The sequence below is a fragment of the Aquarana catesbeiana genome, linkage group LG03 (genome assembly GCF_042186555.1).
Source record: "Aquarana catesbeiana isolate 2022-GZ linkage group LG03, ASM4218655v1, whole genome shotgun sequence".
Lineage (NCBI taxonomy): Eukaryota > Metazoa > Chordata > Amphibia > Anura > Ranidae > Aquarana > Aquarana catesbeiana.
This window is the reverse complement of record NC_133326.1, coordinates 493939133-493959228: the sequence shown is the minus strand read 5'-3', so window position 1 is coordinate 493959228 and position 20096 is coordinate 493939133. Positions and strand designations below refer to the sequence as shown.

The following is a 20096-nucleotide window of genomic DNA, read 5'->3' as shown; positions in this document are numbered from 1 at the left end:
GAAAGGTGGTGGAAGACAGGGGGAGAGAGAAACTAATAAGATGGTGGTCGGAGAGAGGAAAAGGATTGTTTGAGAAGTTGCATGGAGTGCATAGGTAGGAGAATACAAGGTCAAGGGTATTGCCATCAGAGTGAGTAGAAGCCTGTACCCATTGCTTCAGGTCAAATGAAGAGGTTAGACTAAGAAGTTTAGAAGTAGCAGGAGTGTTTGTATTAGCAGGGATGTTGAAATCACCGAGAAGGATTGTTGGAATATCCGAAGAGAGAAAGTAGGGTAGCCAGGCAGAAAGTTGATAATGGTCCAGGGGGCCGGTAAATCACAGCAATTCTTAGGGAAGTAGGAGAGAATAGACGTATACAGTGGGCTTCGAATGATGAGAGGGAAAAAGAGGGAGGAGGGTGAATAACCTGGAAGGTTATATATATATATATATATATATATATATATATATATATATTACTGTACAGAAGTTTTAGGCATGTGTGAAAAAAATGTAAATTAAGAAGATTAAGAGCGCTATCAGAAATGAAGTGTTAATAGTTTATTTTTATCAAATAACAAAATGGAAAGTAGATGAACAGAAGAGAAATCCATATTGAATCAATGCTTGGTGTGACCACCCTTTCCTTCAAAACAGCATCAATTCATCGAGGTACACTTGCACACAGTTTTTGAAGGAACTCAGCAGGTAGGTTGTTCCAAACATCTTTGAGAACTAACCACAGATCTTCTGTGGATGTAGGCTGCCTCAAATCCTTCTGTCTCTTCATGTAATCCTAGACAGTCTTGATCATGTTGAGATCAGGGCTCTGTGGGAGCCAAACCATCATTTCCAGGACTCCTTGTTCTTCTTTACACAGAAGATAATTCTTATTGACATTGGCTGTATGTTTGGGGCTGTTGTTTTGCTACAGAATAAATTTGGGACCAATCACACGCCTCCCTGATGATATGGCATGATGGATAAGTATCTGCCTGTATTTCTCAGCATTGAGGAAACCATTGACCCTGACCAAATGTTCAATTCCATTTGCAGATATACAGCCCCAGACTTGCAAGGAACCTCCACCATGCTTCACTGTTGCCTGCAGACACTCAATATTGTACCGCTCTCCAGCCCTTCGGTGAACAAACTGCCTCCTGCTACAGCCATATAAATCAAATTTTGACTCATGAGTCCAGGACACCTGCTGCCATTTTTCTGCACCCCAGTTTCTATTTTTTGTGCATAGTTGAGTCACTTAGCCTTGTTTTCAAGTTGACATATGCCTTATTGGCCGCACTTCTTCCATGAAAACCACTTGGGCCAAACTTTGCAAGACAGATGGGTGTACCTGGGTCCCACTGGTTTCTGCCAGTTCTGTGCTGATGGCACTGCTGGACATTTTCTGATGTTGAAGCAAAGTAAGCATGATGTCTTTCATCTGCTGCATTGTTTCCTTGGCCGACCACAGTGTCTATGGTCCTCAACGTTGCCCATTTTCTTTGTGCTTCTTCAAAAGAGCTTGAACAGCACATCATGAAACCCCAGTCACCTTTTAAAATTTGCCTGGGAGAGACATTGCTCATGCACCTTGTGTGCTCAGTCTTGCCATGGTGTATTACATAAGGAGGGAGTGGGTGGCGGGGCCGAGTCGTGCTCTGTCTCTCATAGACACACAAGCAGCTTGCTGTGGAGGCACTCCGCAGGGGGGTGGGGCAAGGGACACCAGCTGCAGACCGGAGAAGAGGAGGATCAGGGCAGCTCCGTGCAAAACCATTACACAGAGCAGGTAAGAATTAAGTTTATTTTTAAAAAATTTCTTTACGCCACCTACACAGCTGTTTCGCTTTCAGTTAACAACTTTGTTTCGACCTACATATGAAATTGATGATCATTAGCACCTGCTTTGTATAATCGGTTACTCATACATCTGACTTTAATCCTACAAAATCCTTGACTGAGTGCAAGTGTAAGAATCTATGCTGGTTTGAAGCCAAAGGGTCACACCAAATATTGATTTGATTTAAATTTTTCTTCTGTCTGCTTCTTTGCATTATGTAAATTGATAAAAATAAACAAAATATATTTTTGAAAGCATTCTTGCTTTATAACATTTCTTCACACCCGCCTAAAACATTTGGTATTGTAACTTCAAAGCACTAACATTCCAAAGAGTCACAGCCTGCCTTTTTCTTGACTAGCCAAAATGTCGGTGCAATGAAATAAGTATATCATTGTCCTTGTTCATCTGCGGAAGCTCATTGAATACCTACTATACCTATTTATATATACAGTGAGGGGAAAAAAGTATTTGATCTCCTGCTGATTTTGTACGTTTGCCCACTGACAAAAAAAATGATCAGTATATAATTTTAATGCTAGGTTTATTTTAACAGCGAGAGACAGAAAAACAACAAAAATATCCAGAAAAATGCATTTCAAAAAAGTTATAAATTGATTTGCAGTTTTTAATGAGTGAAATAGTATTTGGTCCCCTATCAATCAGCAAGATTTCTGGCTCCCAGGTGTCTTCTATACAGGTAACGAGTGCGCCTAATCTCAGCTTGTTACCTGTATAAAAGACACCTGTCCACAGAAGCAATCAATCAGATTCCAATCTCTCCACCATGGCCAAGACGAAAGAGCTGTCCAAGGATGTCGGGGACAAGATTGTAGACCTACACAGGGCTGGAATGGGCTACATGACCATCCCTAAGCAGCCTGGTGAGAGGGTGACAACAGTTGGTGCAATTATTCTCAAATGCAAGAAACACAAAATAACTGTCAGTGTCCCTTGGTCTGGGGCTCCATGCAAAATCTCACCTAATGGAGTTTCAATGATCATGAGAACGGTAAGGAATCAGCCCAGAACTACACGGGAGAATCTTATCAGTGATGTCAAGCTAGCTGGGACCATAGTCAACAAGAAAACAATTGCTAACACTACACTGTGAAGGACTGAAATTCTGCAGCGCCTGCAAGCTCCCCCTGCTCAAGAAAGCACATGTATAGGCCCATCTGAAGTTTGCTAATGAACATCTGAATGATTCAGAGGAGAACTGGGTGAAAGCATTGTGGTCAGATGAGATCAAAATTGAGCTCTTTGGCATGAACTCCACTCACCATGTTTGGAGGAGGAGGAATGCTGCCTATGACCCCAAGAACACCATCCCCACCATCAAACATGGAGATGGAAACATTATGCTTTGGGGGTGTTTTTCTGCTAAGGTGACAGAACAACTGCATCAAAGGGACGATGGACGGGGCCATGTACCATCAAATCTTGAGTGAGAACCTCTTTGCCTCAGCCAGGACACAGAAAATGGGTCGTGGATGGGTATTCCAGCATGACAGTGATCCAAAACACATGGCTAAGGCAACAAAGGAGTGGCTCAAAAAAAACACATTAAGGTTCTGGAGTGACCTAGCCAATCTCCAGACCTTAGTCCCATAGAAAATATGTGGAGGGAGCTGAAGGTTGAAGTTGCTAAACGTCAGCCTCGAAACCTTAATGACTTGGAGAGAATCTGCAGAGGAGTGGGACAAAATCCCTCCTGAGATGTGTGCAAACCTGGTGGCCAGCTAAAAGAAACGTCTGACCTCTGATGGCCAACAAGGGTTTTGCCACCAAGTACTAAGTCATGTTTTGCGAAGGGGTCAAATAATTATTTCACTCAAAATGCAAATCAATTTTACAACTTTTTTGAAATGCTTTTTTCTGGATTTATTTCTTGTTTTTCTGTCGCTCACTGTTAAAATAAACCTACCATTAAAATTAGACTGATCATTTCTTTGTCAGTGAGCAAAACTTACAAAATCAGCAAGGGATCAAATAATTTTTTCCCTCACTATGTGTGTGTGTGTTATATAGATATAGATATATATATAGATACACATCTATCTACTGTATCTATCTATATATATATATATATATATCTCTCTCTCTCTCTCTCTCTCTCTCTCTCTCTCTCTATCTATCTATATATATATATATATACATACATACATACATACATACATACATACATACAGTGGGAATCGAAAGTTTAGGCACCCCAGGTAAAAATGTGTATTAATGTGAATAACGAAGCCAAGGAAAGATGGAAAAATCTCCAAATGGCATCAAATTACAGATTAGACATTCTTATAATATGTCAAAAAAGTTAGATTTTATTTCCATCATTTACACCTTCAAAACCTTTGAGATTGACATCACCTGGTCTTCCCAGACGGATTGAGAACAATCCATGACACTGGCAGGTCTCAGCTTTGCAAATGGGGCAGTGCATGCTATAAATTCTGCAGGGTGCCCAAACTTTTGCAGACGCCATTTTTTTGTTTTCTGTAATTTTGAAAGTGTAAATGATGGAATGGTATTCCATATATATTCCATATATTGCTATATGGTGCTTAAGCCCACTTACTGCCACAAAGTACCCCATGATTAGTGGGTCCTACACTATCTATAGATTGGGAGATCCTGCTTCTCTGAACCATGGGAGCAATACACTCCTAGACCCCCTGTTGTGCCCCGTGGCCACACATAGTGTGAACCCAGCCTAAGGGTCAGTTCTAACCTGTCCCAGAAACTTCTTAAACAATAAAGGGTAAGCTATGCAAAAATAACTTTAAAATTGTACATCACAGGAGAGTTAAATCTTAAAATGCTGGGTTATGCTCCACCTCAAGGTGATTGGACACTGGCAAATAGCAAAGCTTGACAACACCCAGGACAGTATTCAGTCCCCAGTTGAAGAACAGGAAAGCCTTTAAGCTGCTCTGGATCCTACCTTTGGCATTTACTTTGGTAGGTGGTTGCATCTGTGAGTTAGCTGGTCGGGGGCTATACAGATCCAGGGATTTGCTGTGCTGCAGCAGAACCCAGTCCCTGTGGACTGTCCAGGGTTTGTCTATCCAGGAAAGTCAGGGTCCAATCTAACAGCACCATGGCAGTGCTGTACATCAATCATCAAGACAGTAAGTCAGGCCATACAGAAGCAGAAATCATTCTAATTTGGGTGGAACTCAGTGTTCTGGTTTTGTCAACTGTGCACACTCCGGATGTTAATGCAGACTTCCTAAGCTGTCAATGGCTGGTTCTTGGAGAGTGTACCCTCCACCTGGAGGTTGTTTCACAAGCATTGTCTTCCGATGTAAATCTGATGGTGCCCAAACTGGACGGATACAGTGGGGATGGAAAGTATTCAGACCCCCTTAAATTTTTCACTCTTTGTTATATTGCAGCCATTTGCTAAAATCATGTATGTTCATTTTTTTTTCCTCATTAATGTACACACAGCACCCTGTAATGACAGAAAAACACAGAATTGTTGACATTTTTGCAGTTTTGTTAAAAAAGAAAAACTTAAATATCACATGGTCCTAAGTATTCAGACCCTTTGCTCAGTATTTAGTAGAAGCACCCTTTTGATCTAATACAGCCATGAGTCTTTTTTGGGAAAGATGCAACAAGTTTTTCACACCTGGATTTGGGGATCCTCTGCCATTCCTCCTTGCAAATCCTCTCCAGTTCTGTCAGGTTGGATGGTAAATGTTGGTGGACAGCCATTTTTAGGTCTCTCCAGAGATGCTCAATTGGGTTTAAGTCAGGGCTCTGGCCGGGCCATTCAAGAACAGTCAGGAAGTTGTTGTGAAGCCACTCCTCCTTTATTTTAGCGGTGTGCTTAGGGTCATTGTCTTGTTGGAAGGTAAACCTTCGGCCCAGTCTGAGGTCCTGAGCACTCTGGAGAAAGTATTCGTCCAGGATATCCCTGCACTTGGCTGCATTCATCTTTCCCTCAATTGCAACCAGTCGTCCTGTCCCTGCAGCTGAAAAACACCCCCACAGGATGATGCTGCCACCACCGTGCTTCACTGTTGGGACTGTATTGGACAGGTGATGAGCAGTGCCTGGTTTTCTCGACACATACTGCTTAGAATTAAGGCCAAAAAGTTCTATCTTGGTCTCATCAGACCAAAGAATCTTATTTCTCACCATCTTGGAGTCCTTCAGGTGTTTTTTTTAGCAAACTCCATGTGGGCTTTTGTCGCGGGCACTGGCTGCAAGGACCTTTTTCTGTCCACATTCACCCTGTTATTTGGTATTTCTATATTAATCTTTTATTTTTTTTGAACTTGCCCAATACATGATTCTTGAAAGAGCTGATCACATTAACCTGCAGAGACGAACTGTCTGGTCACCAGGTCTGCCTTAAGTGTTGTGTTAATTAACATGTTAATTATATTATTGTCTTTTAAGTTTTTGCTAGAGGGGAGGGGGGAGTGTCCATGAGTCAGCCCTACCTCGTTATCTAACCCCTTGTGTTAAATGTGTATAAAAAGGCTGTGTTCTGTCCAATAAAGCAGTCAAGATTCTACAAGCTATTATCGACTAGACTTGTATTTACTGCAGCTATAATATTATATCTGTCTGATGGTCATACTGGAGTAAGCGGTGTTATTGACGGAGGCACTCAGTGGAGTGTGGGATAGGATCCGTCACAATTGGTGGCAAGCTCTGGGATGCTCCTCTTGCCTAGGCACACCCAAATCACCACCGGGACCCCCTGCTCCTAACAGCAGATGGAACATCACTACGCCAGACTCAAGCGCAGCACCTTGAAGGATCTCTTGGAAGCCCGTGGAAAAGTCTCCAGCAACAAATCCAAAGCGACTCTCATCACCGAACTAATGGAGATTGACCAGGCCAGTAACCCACCAGCAGATACCTCAGAGGCGGCAAAGTTCCAGCGTGACGTCCAGTGGCGACTGGCCTTGTATGGTACTCACCCCCCGCAGGAGGTTATCAGTCAAGTGTTAACAGAGGTGTCCCAGCTGCGAATGGCTGAACTCCAGCGGGACCAAGGAGCGTCAGTTATGTTCAACCGGGAAGCTCCAGCGGCCCGCAAAAAGCTACCCTATGCCGCCTTCCGCATGTTTCAAGATGGTGAAGATGAGATGGATGTTTACCTGCAAATGTTTGAGCGTCAATGCGGTCTCCAAGGTGTCAATAAAGCAGATTGGGTCACGCTCCTGGTCAGCCGTCTCACAGGAAGGGCTGCAGAGGCGTACAATAATGTCCCTGATGAGATCAGCCAGGACTATGACCGGGTAAAAGAAAGACTATTGGCTCGCTTCGGCATTACTCCAGAGGCACACCGTTTGAGGTTTCGCAACCTCCGCCGAAAGGAGAGAGAGCCTTACACAGAATGGGCTCATCAAATGACCCGAGCAGCGGAGAGTTGGATGACCGGGCGCCAAGCTATTACCATGGCAGATGCGCTCCAGCTAATCCTCCTGGAACAATTCTATGATCATACCCCACATGAAGTTAGAGACTGGGTAAAGGATCGGCGGCCAGTCACAGTAGATGAAGCTGCCACCCTAGCTGACCAATACGTGGATTCAAGGCGGACTGTACAACCAGAGCCTAAGACCCCAGCTCGGCCTGTCCCCAACATTCCACGGAGCGTTGCCCCTCCACACCAGCCGTCAATCCCCGGCCCCACTCAGCTACCATCTTCACAAGGAAAAGGGGACCTCTGCTACAGATGCAACCAATCAGGGCATGTTAGGAGGTATTGTCCGCAGAATGTTTCCCAGGACGCGCGGAACAACAGGCCCCTTGGACCTGCCCGGGCTGCTGCACACTGTCTGGAGAGAGATGATGTGACTTACCCAAGCGAGGAGAATATTGGAATTCTACATGAGGCAGACCCTGTGCAAGCTGCCACTACAGATAATCGTTTGCACCATCGACAAGCCGTGTGGATTAATGGTCGGGCTGCCCAGGGACTGCGGGACACGGGAGCTACTATTACCCTGATACAGTCCCGAATGATAAACCCGGCAGAGCAGACGGGACAGTCTGTGGCTGTGCGGGTGGCCGGGGGAAATGTTATGCGGGTCCCCACTGCCAGGGTTCACCTTGATTGGGGTTCGGGGGCCAAAGAAGTGGAAGTGGGAATAATGCAGAACTTACCTGCAGAGGTTTTGTTGGGCAACGATTTGGGACGTTTAAATTCAGCCTTCTCCCTGGATGTATCCCCGGAAGCCTATCCTGTTACCACCCGCCAGCAAGCCCGGATGGAGGTGCGCTCCCTCGAGGACGGGACCCAGGTAAGACCTGTCACCCCTGACCTAGACTGTACTACCCCAACTAACCCTATCCCGACTTGGGCTTCTCCCCAAGAATTTGCTCAGGCAACTCTTAGCGACCCTTCCTTAGCTAGCTATAGGGAAAGAGCAGGATTGGACCCTGGGGGGTTGGAGAGGGAGCGAATAGAGTGGGTCCAGGGATTACTCTATCGGGTTACTGAGGGAAAGACAGCCTCCCATCCACCCAAGCGGCAGCTGGTTGTGCCGCAGAAATATCGTCATGACCTGCTGCGCATTGGGCATGACATACCCTTAGCCGGACACCTGGGGATGTCCCGGACCCTCCACCGTCTGACTCAGTCGTTTTTTTGGCCGGGGATTACAGGGGATGTCCGACAGTATTGCCGGACCTGTGACACATGCCAGCGGGTGGGTAAGCATGGGGGCCCGCTGAAAGCTCCCCTACACCCTTTACCGATCATTGATGAACCCTTTAGCCGTGTTGCCGTAGACCTGGTTGGACCATTGCCCAGACCTAGTCCTTCTGGGAAGAGATATATCCTTACTGTGGTGGATTATGCCACCCGGTACCCGGAGGCCATTCCCCTGGCAAATATCCATGCAGAAACTGTGGCTGATGCTTTGCTCCGGATCTTTGCCAGGGTGGGTTTCCCTCGGGAAATCATCTCTGACCAGGGGACCCAGTTCACTGCTGAGCTCACTCAGCAGTTATGGAGGCTGTGTGGGATAAAGCCCCTACAGAGCTCTCCCTATCACCCCCAGACCAACGGACTGTGTGAGAGGTTCAATGGAACACTGAAACAGCTGCTTAGGACATTTGCAACCTCTCACAGGGATTGGGAGAGATATCTGCCACACCTTCTCTTCGCTTATCGGGAGGTGCCGCAGGAATCTACCGGGTTCTCCCCATTTGAGTTACTGTATGGGAGGCGGGTGAGGGGGCCCCTAGATCTAGTCAGAGCCCACTGGGAAGGGGGAATTGATCCCCAAGGGTCCTCTATCGTAGCATACGTTCTTGAGTTTAGGGACAGACTGAAGGAGCTCACAGACACTGTTCAGGAGAACCTTCGGGCTGCCCAAAGGCGGCAGAAACGATGGTACGATCGTACTGCTCGGAACCGCACTCTGGAGGTTGGGCAGAAGGTTCTTGCCCTCAGACCAACCAAGCAGGACAAGTTACAGGCCACTTGGCAGGGACCTTACCGGGTTGTGGCAAAGCTCTGTGACACAACCTACCTAGTGGCTAAATGTTCGGATGAAAGAGTCCGACGGACCTTTCATGTGAACATGTTGAAAGCATACTGGGAAAGATCAGGAGAGGTAGCCACTATATGTGCTCCAGCTGTGGAAGATTCTGAGAATCTTCCCCTGCTGGTGCTCCCGGAGCTAAATAGAATTACTGCAGGGATAGAGATGATAAAGCTTGACGACCAGCTAGGGCCGACGCAGAGAGAACAAGCTAGACAGGTCCTTAGTCAGAGAAGGGAAATGTTCTCCACAGTCCCTGGGTACACTACTATGGCAGTGCACCGTGTGGAGACCCCGGGACAACTGCCACTAAGACAGGCAGCTTACCGGATACCTGACGCAGTGAGAGAGGGGATGCGTCATGAGATTAAGGAGATGCTTGAATTGGGAGTCATTGAGCCATCCAGCAGCCCCTGGGCTTCCCCGGTGGTCCTTGTACCGAAGCGGGATGGCACAACTCGCTTCTGTGTAGACTACCGCAGATTAAATGAGTGCACCACCACTGATGCTTACCCTATGCCCCGGGTCGATGATCTGTTAGATCGCATTGCTCGGGGAAAATTCCTGACAACCCTTGACCTATGCAAAGGATACTGGCAAATTCCTCTGGATGCGGAATCTATTCCGAAATCGGCGTTCATTACCCCATTTGGCTTATACCAGTCTAAAGTAATGCCATTTGGGATGAAGAATGCACCGGCGACTTTCCAGAGGATGGTAGACCAACTCCTCGATGGCCTCCAGGACTATGCTTGTGCATATCTGGACGACATTGCGATCTACAGTGATACCTGGGAGGACCATCTGGTTCATCTGGGTGTCGTGCTAGACCGCATCAAGGCTGCAGGACTAACCCTTAAGCCAGAGAAATGCAGCATAGGGATGTCCGAGGTACAGTACCTTGGACATCGAGTAGGCAGTGGACAACAACGACCTGAGCCTGCTAAGATTGAGGCCGTTGCCAAGTGGCCAACCCCCCGTACTAAAACCCAGGTCCTGGCATTCCTCGGCACAGCTGGGTACTATAGGAAATTTGTCCCGCAATATAGTTCCATCGCTAAGCCCCTGACAGACCTGACTAAGAAGCATCTTCCCCGACAGGTACTGTGGTCCCCTGAGTGTGAAGCTGCCTTCCAACAATTAAAGAATGCACTAACTTCAGCTCCTGTTCTAGCTGCCCCTGACCCAACCAAACGTTTTTGTGTCCACTCAGATGCCTCTACATTCGGTCTGGGGGCAGTACTGAGCCAAGTAGGACCTGATGGCGGTGAGCACCCAGTGGCCTACATCAGTCGGAAGCTGCTACCCAGGGAAGTCGGTTATGCAGCCGTGGAGAAGGAGTGTTTGGCGCTGGTGTGGGCTCTCAAGAAATTCCAACCTTATCTCTACGGACGATCTTTTACGGTGCTCACCGACCACAATCCATTAATCTGGCTTAATCGGGTCTCCGGGGATAATGGACGTTTGTTACGATGGAGCTTGGCACTGCAGCCCTACAATTTTACCATACAGTATCGGCCAGGAAAGCAGAATGGGAATGCTGATGGACTTTCCCGGCAAACGGAACTATAAAACTCTCCCGGACAGCCCCAAGCTGACCCGTGGTGGATCTAGTTGGGTCTGCCGGACTATGGGACAGGGGGGGGCACTGTCGCGGGCACTGGCTGCAAGGACCTTTTTCTGTCCACATTCACCCTGTTATTTGGTATTTCTATATTAATCTTTTATTTTTTTTTAACTTGCCCAATACATGATTCTTGAAAGAGCTGATCACATTAACCTGCAGAGACGAACTGTCTGGTCACCAGGTCTGCCTTAAGTGTTGTGTTAATTAACATGTTAATTATATTATTGTCTTTTAAGTTTTTGCTAGAGGGGAGGGGGGAGTGTCCATGAGTCAGCCCTACCTCGTTATCTAACCCCTTGTGTTAAATGTGTATAAAAAGGCTGTGTTCTGTCCAATAAAGCAGTCAAGATTCTACAAGCTATTATCGACTAGACTTGTATTTACTGCAGCTATAATATTATATCTGTCTGATGGTCATACTGGAGTAAGCGGTGTTATTGACGGAGGCACTCAGTGGAGTGTGGGATAGGATCCGTCACAGCTTTCATGTGTCTTGCATTGAGGAGAGGCTTCCATCGGCCACTCTGCCATAAAGCCCCGACTGGTGGAGGGCTACAGTGATGGTTGACTTTTTACAACTTTCTCCCATCTCCCGACTGCATCTCTGAAGCTCAGCCACAGTGAAAGCCCCGACTGGTGGAGGGCTACAGTGATGGTTGACTTTTTACAACTTTCTCCCATCTCCCGACTGCATCTCTGAAGCTCAGCCACAGTGATCTTTGGGTTCTTCTTTACCTCTCTCACCAAGGCTCTTCTCCCCCGATAGCTCAGTTTGGCCAGATGGCCAGCTCTAGGAAGGGTTCTGGTCGTCCCAAATGTCTTCCATTTAAGGATTATGGAGGCCACTGTGCTCTTAGGAACCTTAAGTGCAGCAGAATTTTTTTTGTAACCTTGGCCAGATCTGTGCCTTGCCACAATTCTGTCTCTGAGCTCTTCAGGCAGTTCCTTTTGACCTCATGATTCTCATTTGCTCTGACATGCACTGTGAGCTGTAAGGTCTTATATAGACAGGTGTGTGGCTTTCCTAATCATGTCCAATCAGTATAATCAAACACAGCTGGACTCAAATGAAGGTATAGAACCATCTCAAGGATGATCAGAAGAAATGGACAGCACCTGAGTTAAATATATTAGTGTCACAGCAAAGGGTCTGAATACTTAGGACCATGTGATATTTCAATTTTTCTTTTTTAATAAATCTGCAAAAATGTCAACAATTCTGTGTTTTTCTGTCAATATGAGGTGCTGTGTGTACATTAATGAGGAAAAAAAATGAACTTAAATGATTTTAGCAAATGGCTGCAATATAACAAAGAGTGAAAAATTTAAGGGGGTCTGAATACTTTCCGTCCCCACCGTATGTGGTAAATGCCCTACTCACGCTGTGGAATCAGTTCAACCTTATTTATGAATTTCCCCTCTCAAACACCTACAGTACCCAGTATTCTTTAGAGGTTAGAGAGGCATGGCATTTTTGTAATCCTCGTTGCATTGAATTGGCCCAGGAGGGTGTTGGACTTAGACATAGTCAGATTCCTTGCATACTCTCCGTGGGCCCTACTGGACCTGTTTTTCATACTGCTTTGACAGCTTGGATGTTGAAGCCCAAGTCCTGAGGAACAGAGATCTCATGGACTCCATGATTTCCATTTTGCTCTCAGAAAGCATTCCTTTCATAGGGTTTCCACCACTTTTAGAAGGCATAGCTTCCTTTGTGCAAAAAGAGAAATTTTCATCCCAGGAAATACTCAGTGGCATGGGATTTAGCCATCTTTTAGTCAGGACTAAACAAGTCCTTAGCCCTGTGGATGAAAGGTCAAATTTCTGCCTTGTGCTCCCTACTAACTCCATGACACCTCAGTCTGGTGTTGTCGCTCCATCAGAAACTGTCATTTAAACCCTTTCAGGATATTTCTCTCTCTTTCTTGTCACACAACATTGCCTTTCTTGTGACTATCACCTGGATTAGGAGGTGTCTGTTCTTTCAGTTTGTCTTGTAAGGAACCTTTTCTTGTGCTTCACAAAGATGAGGCTTTTTTTGGGAAGGTGTTCTCAGCATTTAATTTAAACCATAATTTTGCCTTCCTTTTGTCTGGCTCCAAAACATCCTAAGGTGATTGCTCTCCACTGCCTGGTTGTGGTCAGGACTGTATGTACCGATCTCACAACCATGCCCTTGACACCTTTTTCTATTGCCTGAAGGCTCTTCAAGGGGACAGCCTGCCTTTGGACCCACAATTGCTAGGTGGATTCAGAAAATCATTAGTCAGACATACATCCTGAATAGTATGGTTCCTCCCTTTTCTGTGAATGTCCACTCCATCAGAAGTGGTTTGTGGGCTTTTTATCATCAGGACTTGGTTTCCCAGATCTGTAAGGCAGCCACCTGGTCTTCTGCCTATACTTTCTCTCAATTTTACCAGGCCACAGCGGACACCAGCCTTGAATAAAAGTTCTTACATGCAGTCTTGAAAGGGTCTTGTCAGTTGTTCAACTTCTTGAATTGTAAAAGGATTGTTATTGTTGTGACTGTTAGCTGTTGTTTTGCTGTTGCCTGCCCCTCATGAAATACATGGATTGAAATGCATCCAGTCTCTGCTGGACTGGTCAGATTTTGATCCATGCATGCCCAGTCTAAAGAATTAACTCTCCTGTATCCTGTGATGTACAATTAGGATTTTTGACTTGCCTGTAAAATCCCTTTCTTCGAGGTCATCATGGGGCACAGATCCCTCCTGTCTGCTTTCACTCTGATATTTCTTGCTGCCAAAACTGAGGAAATGCAGAGAAGGGTTATGCTTTGAGGTGACAAGCTTTGCCATTTCCCAGTGTCCAGTCACCTGGAGGTGGAGCATGACCCAATTGTCTAAAAGTTAACTTTCCTGTGTCCTGTAATGTACTTCAAGGAAGGGATTTTACAGCAAAGTCAAAAATGTTGGCAAGTAACACATACGGGTTAGATTTGGGAGTCAACGCATAACTGTGCTTCATGTCATTGCATTGGGATCATGTGACAAAGTTCAGACTTCACTAGTTCTTAGCATTTAAATGTAAATCTTTCAGATATTTTCTGTTGGTACTAACCTCAAATGTTATTTTCCACAAAGGAACAATTTATCGAACTATGCAAGACTTTTTACAACATGTTTAGTGAAGATCCAGTTGAACAGGAACTCTACCATGCAATAGCAACGGTTGCCAGTCTCCTTTTACGCATTGGCGAGGTGGGGAAAAAGTTCACCAATCCTCCTCTGAGAAATTCAGGGGACACCCAGGAAAATGTCATCATGGAGCCCTCAAGCGAAGAAGGGGAGCATAATTCCAGCCCGGAGTACAGGCAGCAAATGGCTACTGAAAAGAATCCATCCAGTGATGCCATCTCAGTTCCGTGCAACTCCCAAGCTGGACATATGGAAGAAGACTTTCAGAAACTGAGAATGGAAAGTGGAAATCCAGAAAGAAACAGCCCGCCCACTCAGCCCACCTCAGATGATGAAACCAAGGATGACACTTCGGTCTCCTCCTACTCCATGGTCAGTGCCAGTTCTCTTCAGTGTGAGGATATTGCAGATGACACAGTATTAGTTGGGTGTGAAGCTGGCAGTGCAACCCCCAAATACGGCAGCACCATTGATGCCGAATGGTCTATCTCTTTTGAACAGATTCTGGCTTCCGTGCTGACCGAGCCAGCCTTGGTCAGCTACTTTGAGAAGAAAGTGGACATTGTTCAGAAAATGAAGCAGAAGAAAGTTGAAAGACAAATCAGTTCCTCCAGCGAGTATGAACTCTCTTCTGTCTCAGGATGAAATCTGTTTCTAAGTTATTCAGAAGCTGATGACTAATTCATGGGATTGTTCCATCCAAAATAGAGTTCAATTTTGGGTAGATTTTGAGAAGTTAATTTGCACAGCACCTTGAGACTTCAGAAGCAAACTGTCCACATCTGACTCTTCACTCTAGTGGCGAATATCAAAAGTTCTCACTTTTTCTATTGGGTGGTTCATATTGCGAGATATCCAGGAGGAATGAGGGCATGTGATTGGAAGACGCAGGCCCAGGAATTCCAGCAAGAAGAAAGAGCAGAGCCTCCGAGAGATAAATGGTGATTTAACCCATCAGCATCTACTCAAAACTGACAAAATTGTTGCATGGAATGACCCTTATATCAACAGACAGCAATTGTTTTTAATCACCTGTTTCCATTTCAGCTACTCCTAGCTCCAGATTTTGTGCATCTCCCACCAGTAGCCCCTGCAAGCTTCGGGAAGGCACTGCTAGTTGGAATAATCCTGCACTGCAGAATAACTTAACTGTAGCCTACACCTCTGCATGCTTATCTTCTATTTTAATGAATGGGTTTTATACTCCCCCCTATATGCGACAACATATCACTGTGTGCTTGGCTGCTCCTAGCAAGAGTTTTCCTGTTGTGTCGAACATACAGCACCAACACACGGCACTGGTGTTCCAATGTGTGATAAAATGGAGTAACAGTTGCCTTTTCTCTGGTGACTCTTTGCTTGTCTGTCTTGTGCCTAAATTATGTACTGTTGGATCCTGTTTCTGCTACCAAAGTGTAGCCAGTCAGTACTGTGTCATAGGCATGTAGCTAAAGTGCAATATATTGGTATACAGAATAGTATCCCTTTTTTTTTCCCTGAAAACTCCCAATCCATTGTATGTTGAGTTACATGCTTATTTCCTTTCAGTTTTTTTTTCCCCATTTACATATATTTTTGTTTTCAAGATTTGTGCCTGTATAGTCATGACTTTTCCATGAATGTTTTTTCTTTTTTCCTAGTTTTGTTACTACTTATTTACACTAGATACAGCCACCATTTTGGCACAATGCACTATACTGCTGCTAAATCACTGTGTTTTGTAACATTTCAGGTATCTCTCCTATTTTTCCTTTGTCTTCTTGTTTAAATTGTGTTGCCTTCACATTCCATTTCTACAACATTAATACTCACATTTTGGTATTAAATTGTGTAATACATAGCTTGACCTGTGACTTGCATCTTGGATTTGGCAAGTAGCAAAGAAATATAGAACACTGCTTACACTGAGAAAAGGGGTTGAAAATCAATGTGCAAAAAAAAAAATACAAATCCCTTCAACCAATAAAAGCAGTTTTCTCTTTACAGGCTTATTTAGTGAAGAATGCAGTCACCTCTATCAACCATTTGGACTCCTCCTCATTTGGCTGCAGTACAATGAAATGTGGTTGCTAATGCTTACTGCAATTTCACATTGTCTATGCATTGCACCTATTAAATAGCCATGTTAAACTAACACTCTTACAAGAGAAATATAAAGGCTGCTGTTGCTGACCACCTACTAAAACTAGTTAACTGGCCATAATGCTCATCTTCTGCCCTCGGTACATTCTGAGTCACTGACCTGGAGCAAATATGCAGGTCAGGAAATGCTGAGAAAGGTATGTACCGCAACAAGAGGGACAGCATGACTGCCAGGTAACTGGCACTCAATGTTTCTCTAAAGGCAAGTTTCCTTAAATAACTACACTATTGATTTAGAAGTTTTTTTTTTTTTTTTTTTATAGGTTAACGAAGCAAACCGAGGTGGTAAAATAAAGTTTACAGTAGTGTAAACCACGCTGACTTACAAGAGAAAACATTGCTTTGTGAAAGTACATACCTCCCCTCTTATATGGTGGTACGGCACTTTGCCCCAAAGGGCTTTTTGCATAGTAATAGCCATGACCATAGTTCAATGCTGGGTACCTTGTGAGAGTCTTGCTTATTTCCACATAGAATGCATGTTCTCAAATATTGTGAAAGCTAATGTACCTTTAAACAGTGTAATGGAGCGTCAAAAGGACTCTGGGGAGTCAGCATAGAACAGTGAAGGTTTGTACTGGCGCCTTATAGAGCCTGATTCTGTAGGCAAGGGTTGTTATTGTGGGCCTTTTTTAAGCCATGTAAACACTGGCTGCAGCAGATTATTTTTAAAGTATTCTCAAATTTTGACAGAGATGCTGCTATTAGAGGCAAGAAATAGTTCAGGCCATCAGACTGCATATACAATAGAAAATTTAGGTGAATTGACTATTTCAGCAAACCTGTATGCTATACTAATCTTATGTGTTGCTAATCTAGTACATGGTGAGCATAATTACTTCCTTCTAGATGCCTCTGCTGCAGCCCAGAATATTGGTTTTTCCATCTTCTAGGTTTGCATTAGACACCACATTCCACAATGCAAAGATGGTGCCTTGGTGACAATCCAGATGTGCTTACTTTGCACTGTGTCGTATGATAAGCCTGTCTCGCTATCGGAAGACTCAAACGTTTGAAAGAAACTGGAGGACATCTGCTCACAACCGATGAGGTTAGTTTTAACCTGTGTATCCAAAGTACAGGTTCATGGTAAATAAAAAGCATGCATAACAGCATAAGCTGCAATTACTGTAATAAATCAATGTCTTCTTTGCTTCCTTCACTTTAGAAAGCTCTCCAAACATTGCACATGCCTAGCTAATTAAGTATAATTAAGTCTGCACTTTAAGGCCTCATGCACACTGGACGTTTTTACAGCTGCTGTTTTTGGCTTCAGATGTTTTTTTCTGCAGCCAATAAACTCTCCAGCATGTTATCCTATGTATCCATGCACACATAGGCTGTTATCAGCAGTTTTTGGCAGGAGTGTTTTTCAGCTGTAAAAACGCTCTAACTCTGAAAAAATCTGAAAACAGCTTAAAAAACGCAGCTATTCTGCATTTATCAGCTTTTTTGAGCCATAAGCTTTTATGGAAGTATAGTTTTGCTAAAAAACGCTAGTGCAAAAACGCTGAAAAACTCACGCAACAGCTTTCTACAGCTAACGCTACTGGCTTTTTTATACACGTGACATTTTTTTAAAAAAAAGCCAGTAACTTTAGCTGTAGAGTGAGTTTTTTAGCTGTAGCATTTTTTAGAATTTTTTTTTTAGCAAAACTATAGTCCCACAAAAGCTTATGGCTCAAAAACGCAGATAAGCGCCCAATAGCTGCGTTTTTAAACAGTTTTCAGTTTTTTTTCAGAGGTGGAGCGTTTTTAGTACAAAAAAAAAAAAAAAACATCTGAAGCTAAAAACAGCAGCTGTAAAAACGTCCAGTGTGCATGAGGCCTAACAAAAAAGTAGCATTATTTAAAAGTGTTCATGTAAAATTTCCCAACAGATCTGCCAATTAATTATAGGGGTTCATTTATGAAACTGTGAATGGCATGTGTAATTACATGTATCAAACAGCTAGTGACTTGTCTGATAGCAGAAATAGTTTAGAAGATAAGCTGTCCAGTTTTTTTATGCTACATGATGTTTCTTTTTTGTGCCATTTTAATGTTCCCTGCATTTGTTTAGCACTAGTGAGCTATTAAAGAGACACCGACACTCTGCCCATTCATTACAGTGCTTCCTGATAATCAGCCCTGCCAGCAAAATATCATCACCCTTTTGCGCTCCATCAGAGCCCTCGCTCCATTACTGTAACCTAGCAAAGCTTAAAGATTAATCAATGGATCAATGAGTATACTTTACTGGGGAGATGGGCTATCAGGAGGTACCTTTATCCTGAATGAGAAGGTGTCAGTGTCTTTTTAAATAAATGTCTTCTAAGTCCCACTATTCTTTTATCCATATCACGTAAGCACCCATATGCAGTAAGCAGCATAACAGAGATCAACCAGCAAGAGAAAAATGGGGTTGCTATTCATTGATCATTGCATTTATTAATCATCATAGTTTTTTGCCTCGTAAAGTAATATGTATCTCCATCCAAAACATTTTTTCTTTTAATTTTGGAATGAGCGGATGAGGGTTTAAAAATCATCAGGTTTTTCGCACTTTTGTGCTTCCCCCCAATAAAGGATATTTTTCTTGCTAGTGACACCCATCATCTAGTCAGGAAATCTCCCCATTGGAGACACAACAGTAAAAACCCAAAATGAGGTTCTAACCCTTTTCCAGTCAACCCAATTCTAAAGTTAAAAAAAATGTTCTAAGTTCCACTTTAAGTGCATGTCCATGGAAACCAGCCAGTGATAATTTAGTAACCATATGTGTTTTGTATTGTGCATACATGCAGACCCTTCCCATACAGTAATCACTGCCTTTCATTAGCCTTGCAGTATGATTTACAGAACATTTTCACGTGTTAAAATATTAACCACAACTCACTTGTTATGCCAAGAGGACCGCTCTTACTTTGTAGGGAAACTTTTACCTAGATAAATCTGTTAGCCTTGGCTTATGCTTTTGGTAGATTGTATCTAGGATAAAGCAAGCTTTTATAAGCCATCTTCTCAATTCACTGTGTATTGTAAGAATATCATGATACTTTTTATATAGTTGATTTTCATGGATGCTATATGTTGCTTCACCAGACACGTTACTGGGATTACACGTCTTTCAGATAATACAAACTGGTCTAGATTCACTTTCCTGTTAAACGCTATATGGTGTATGAACTCTTGTGTTTACCTTTATTCTAGATGGCATCAATGGCCAACATTGATCACAACATAATTTATTATTATTTTTTAATCTACTGAGTTGATAATATGTATGGTTTTTAATCACCAATGGTCTTGTATTCAATATAAAAGATCTAAATAAACTTTGAATGGCTGTCATTTTTTTTCTTTTTTTTTTGCCCACAACTTGTAAACCAACCTACTTGTGAACAAGATGAAAGAATGGTGTCCACGGATGTTTGTTACTCTTCATAGAGCTGAACAACATATATCCTCATTGATCTATAATACGATGGACCTTCCTAAGCACTGGGCATAATCTAAACTTTCGTAAATTAGCGATTTGCAGATATGGAATCAATGATGTTCTCAAATAATAAAGAAATGAGATATGCCTAAATGTGCATACGGTTAATAAATGTGCCCTTTCAATATCTTGAAGGGTTACGAAAACAGATGACAGCTTGACAGGCTAGGGAGGTGTTCTTAAGGACCAGTTGGTTCAAGTGACATGGTCAGTGGAGCAGACTAGCATCCAAGTTCAGCACCAAGCTGGACAGATATGTCTCCAAGTCCAGGGGTCCTCAGATATGTAGATGCCCTAGTGCTGTCTTGGGATCTTTCCCTCCACTTCAACTCCACT

At 43.8% G+C, this 20096-nt stretch overlaps 1 protein-coding gene across 3 annotated transcripts in view; it reads left to right on the top strand.

Moving 5' to 3' along the window:
- TBC1D9B (TBC1 domain family member 9B) overlaps positions 1 to 19612 on the top strand; it is a 175465-nt gene extending 155853 nt beyond the window's left edge. For 2 of the 3 annotated variants that reach the window (XM_073621063.1, XM_073621062.1), the window contains one exon: positions 14084 to 19612. In XM_073621063.1, coding sequence (XP_073477164.1) covers positions 14084 to 14782 — 699 coding nt within the window. In that variant the 3' untranslated portion in view covers positions 14783 to 19612. Of the gene's footprint in view, positions 1 to 1036; positions 1753 to 14083 lie in introns of those variants that run through there. The other variant, XM_073621064.1, reaches the window with a different exon arrangement.
- The last annotated feature ends 484 nt before the right edge of the window (positions 19613 to 20096 follow it).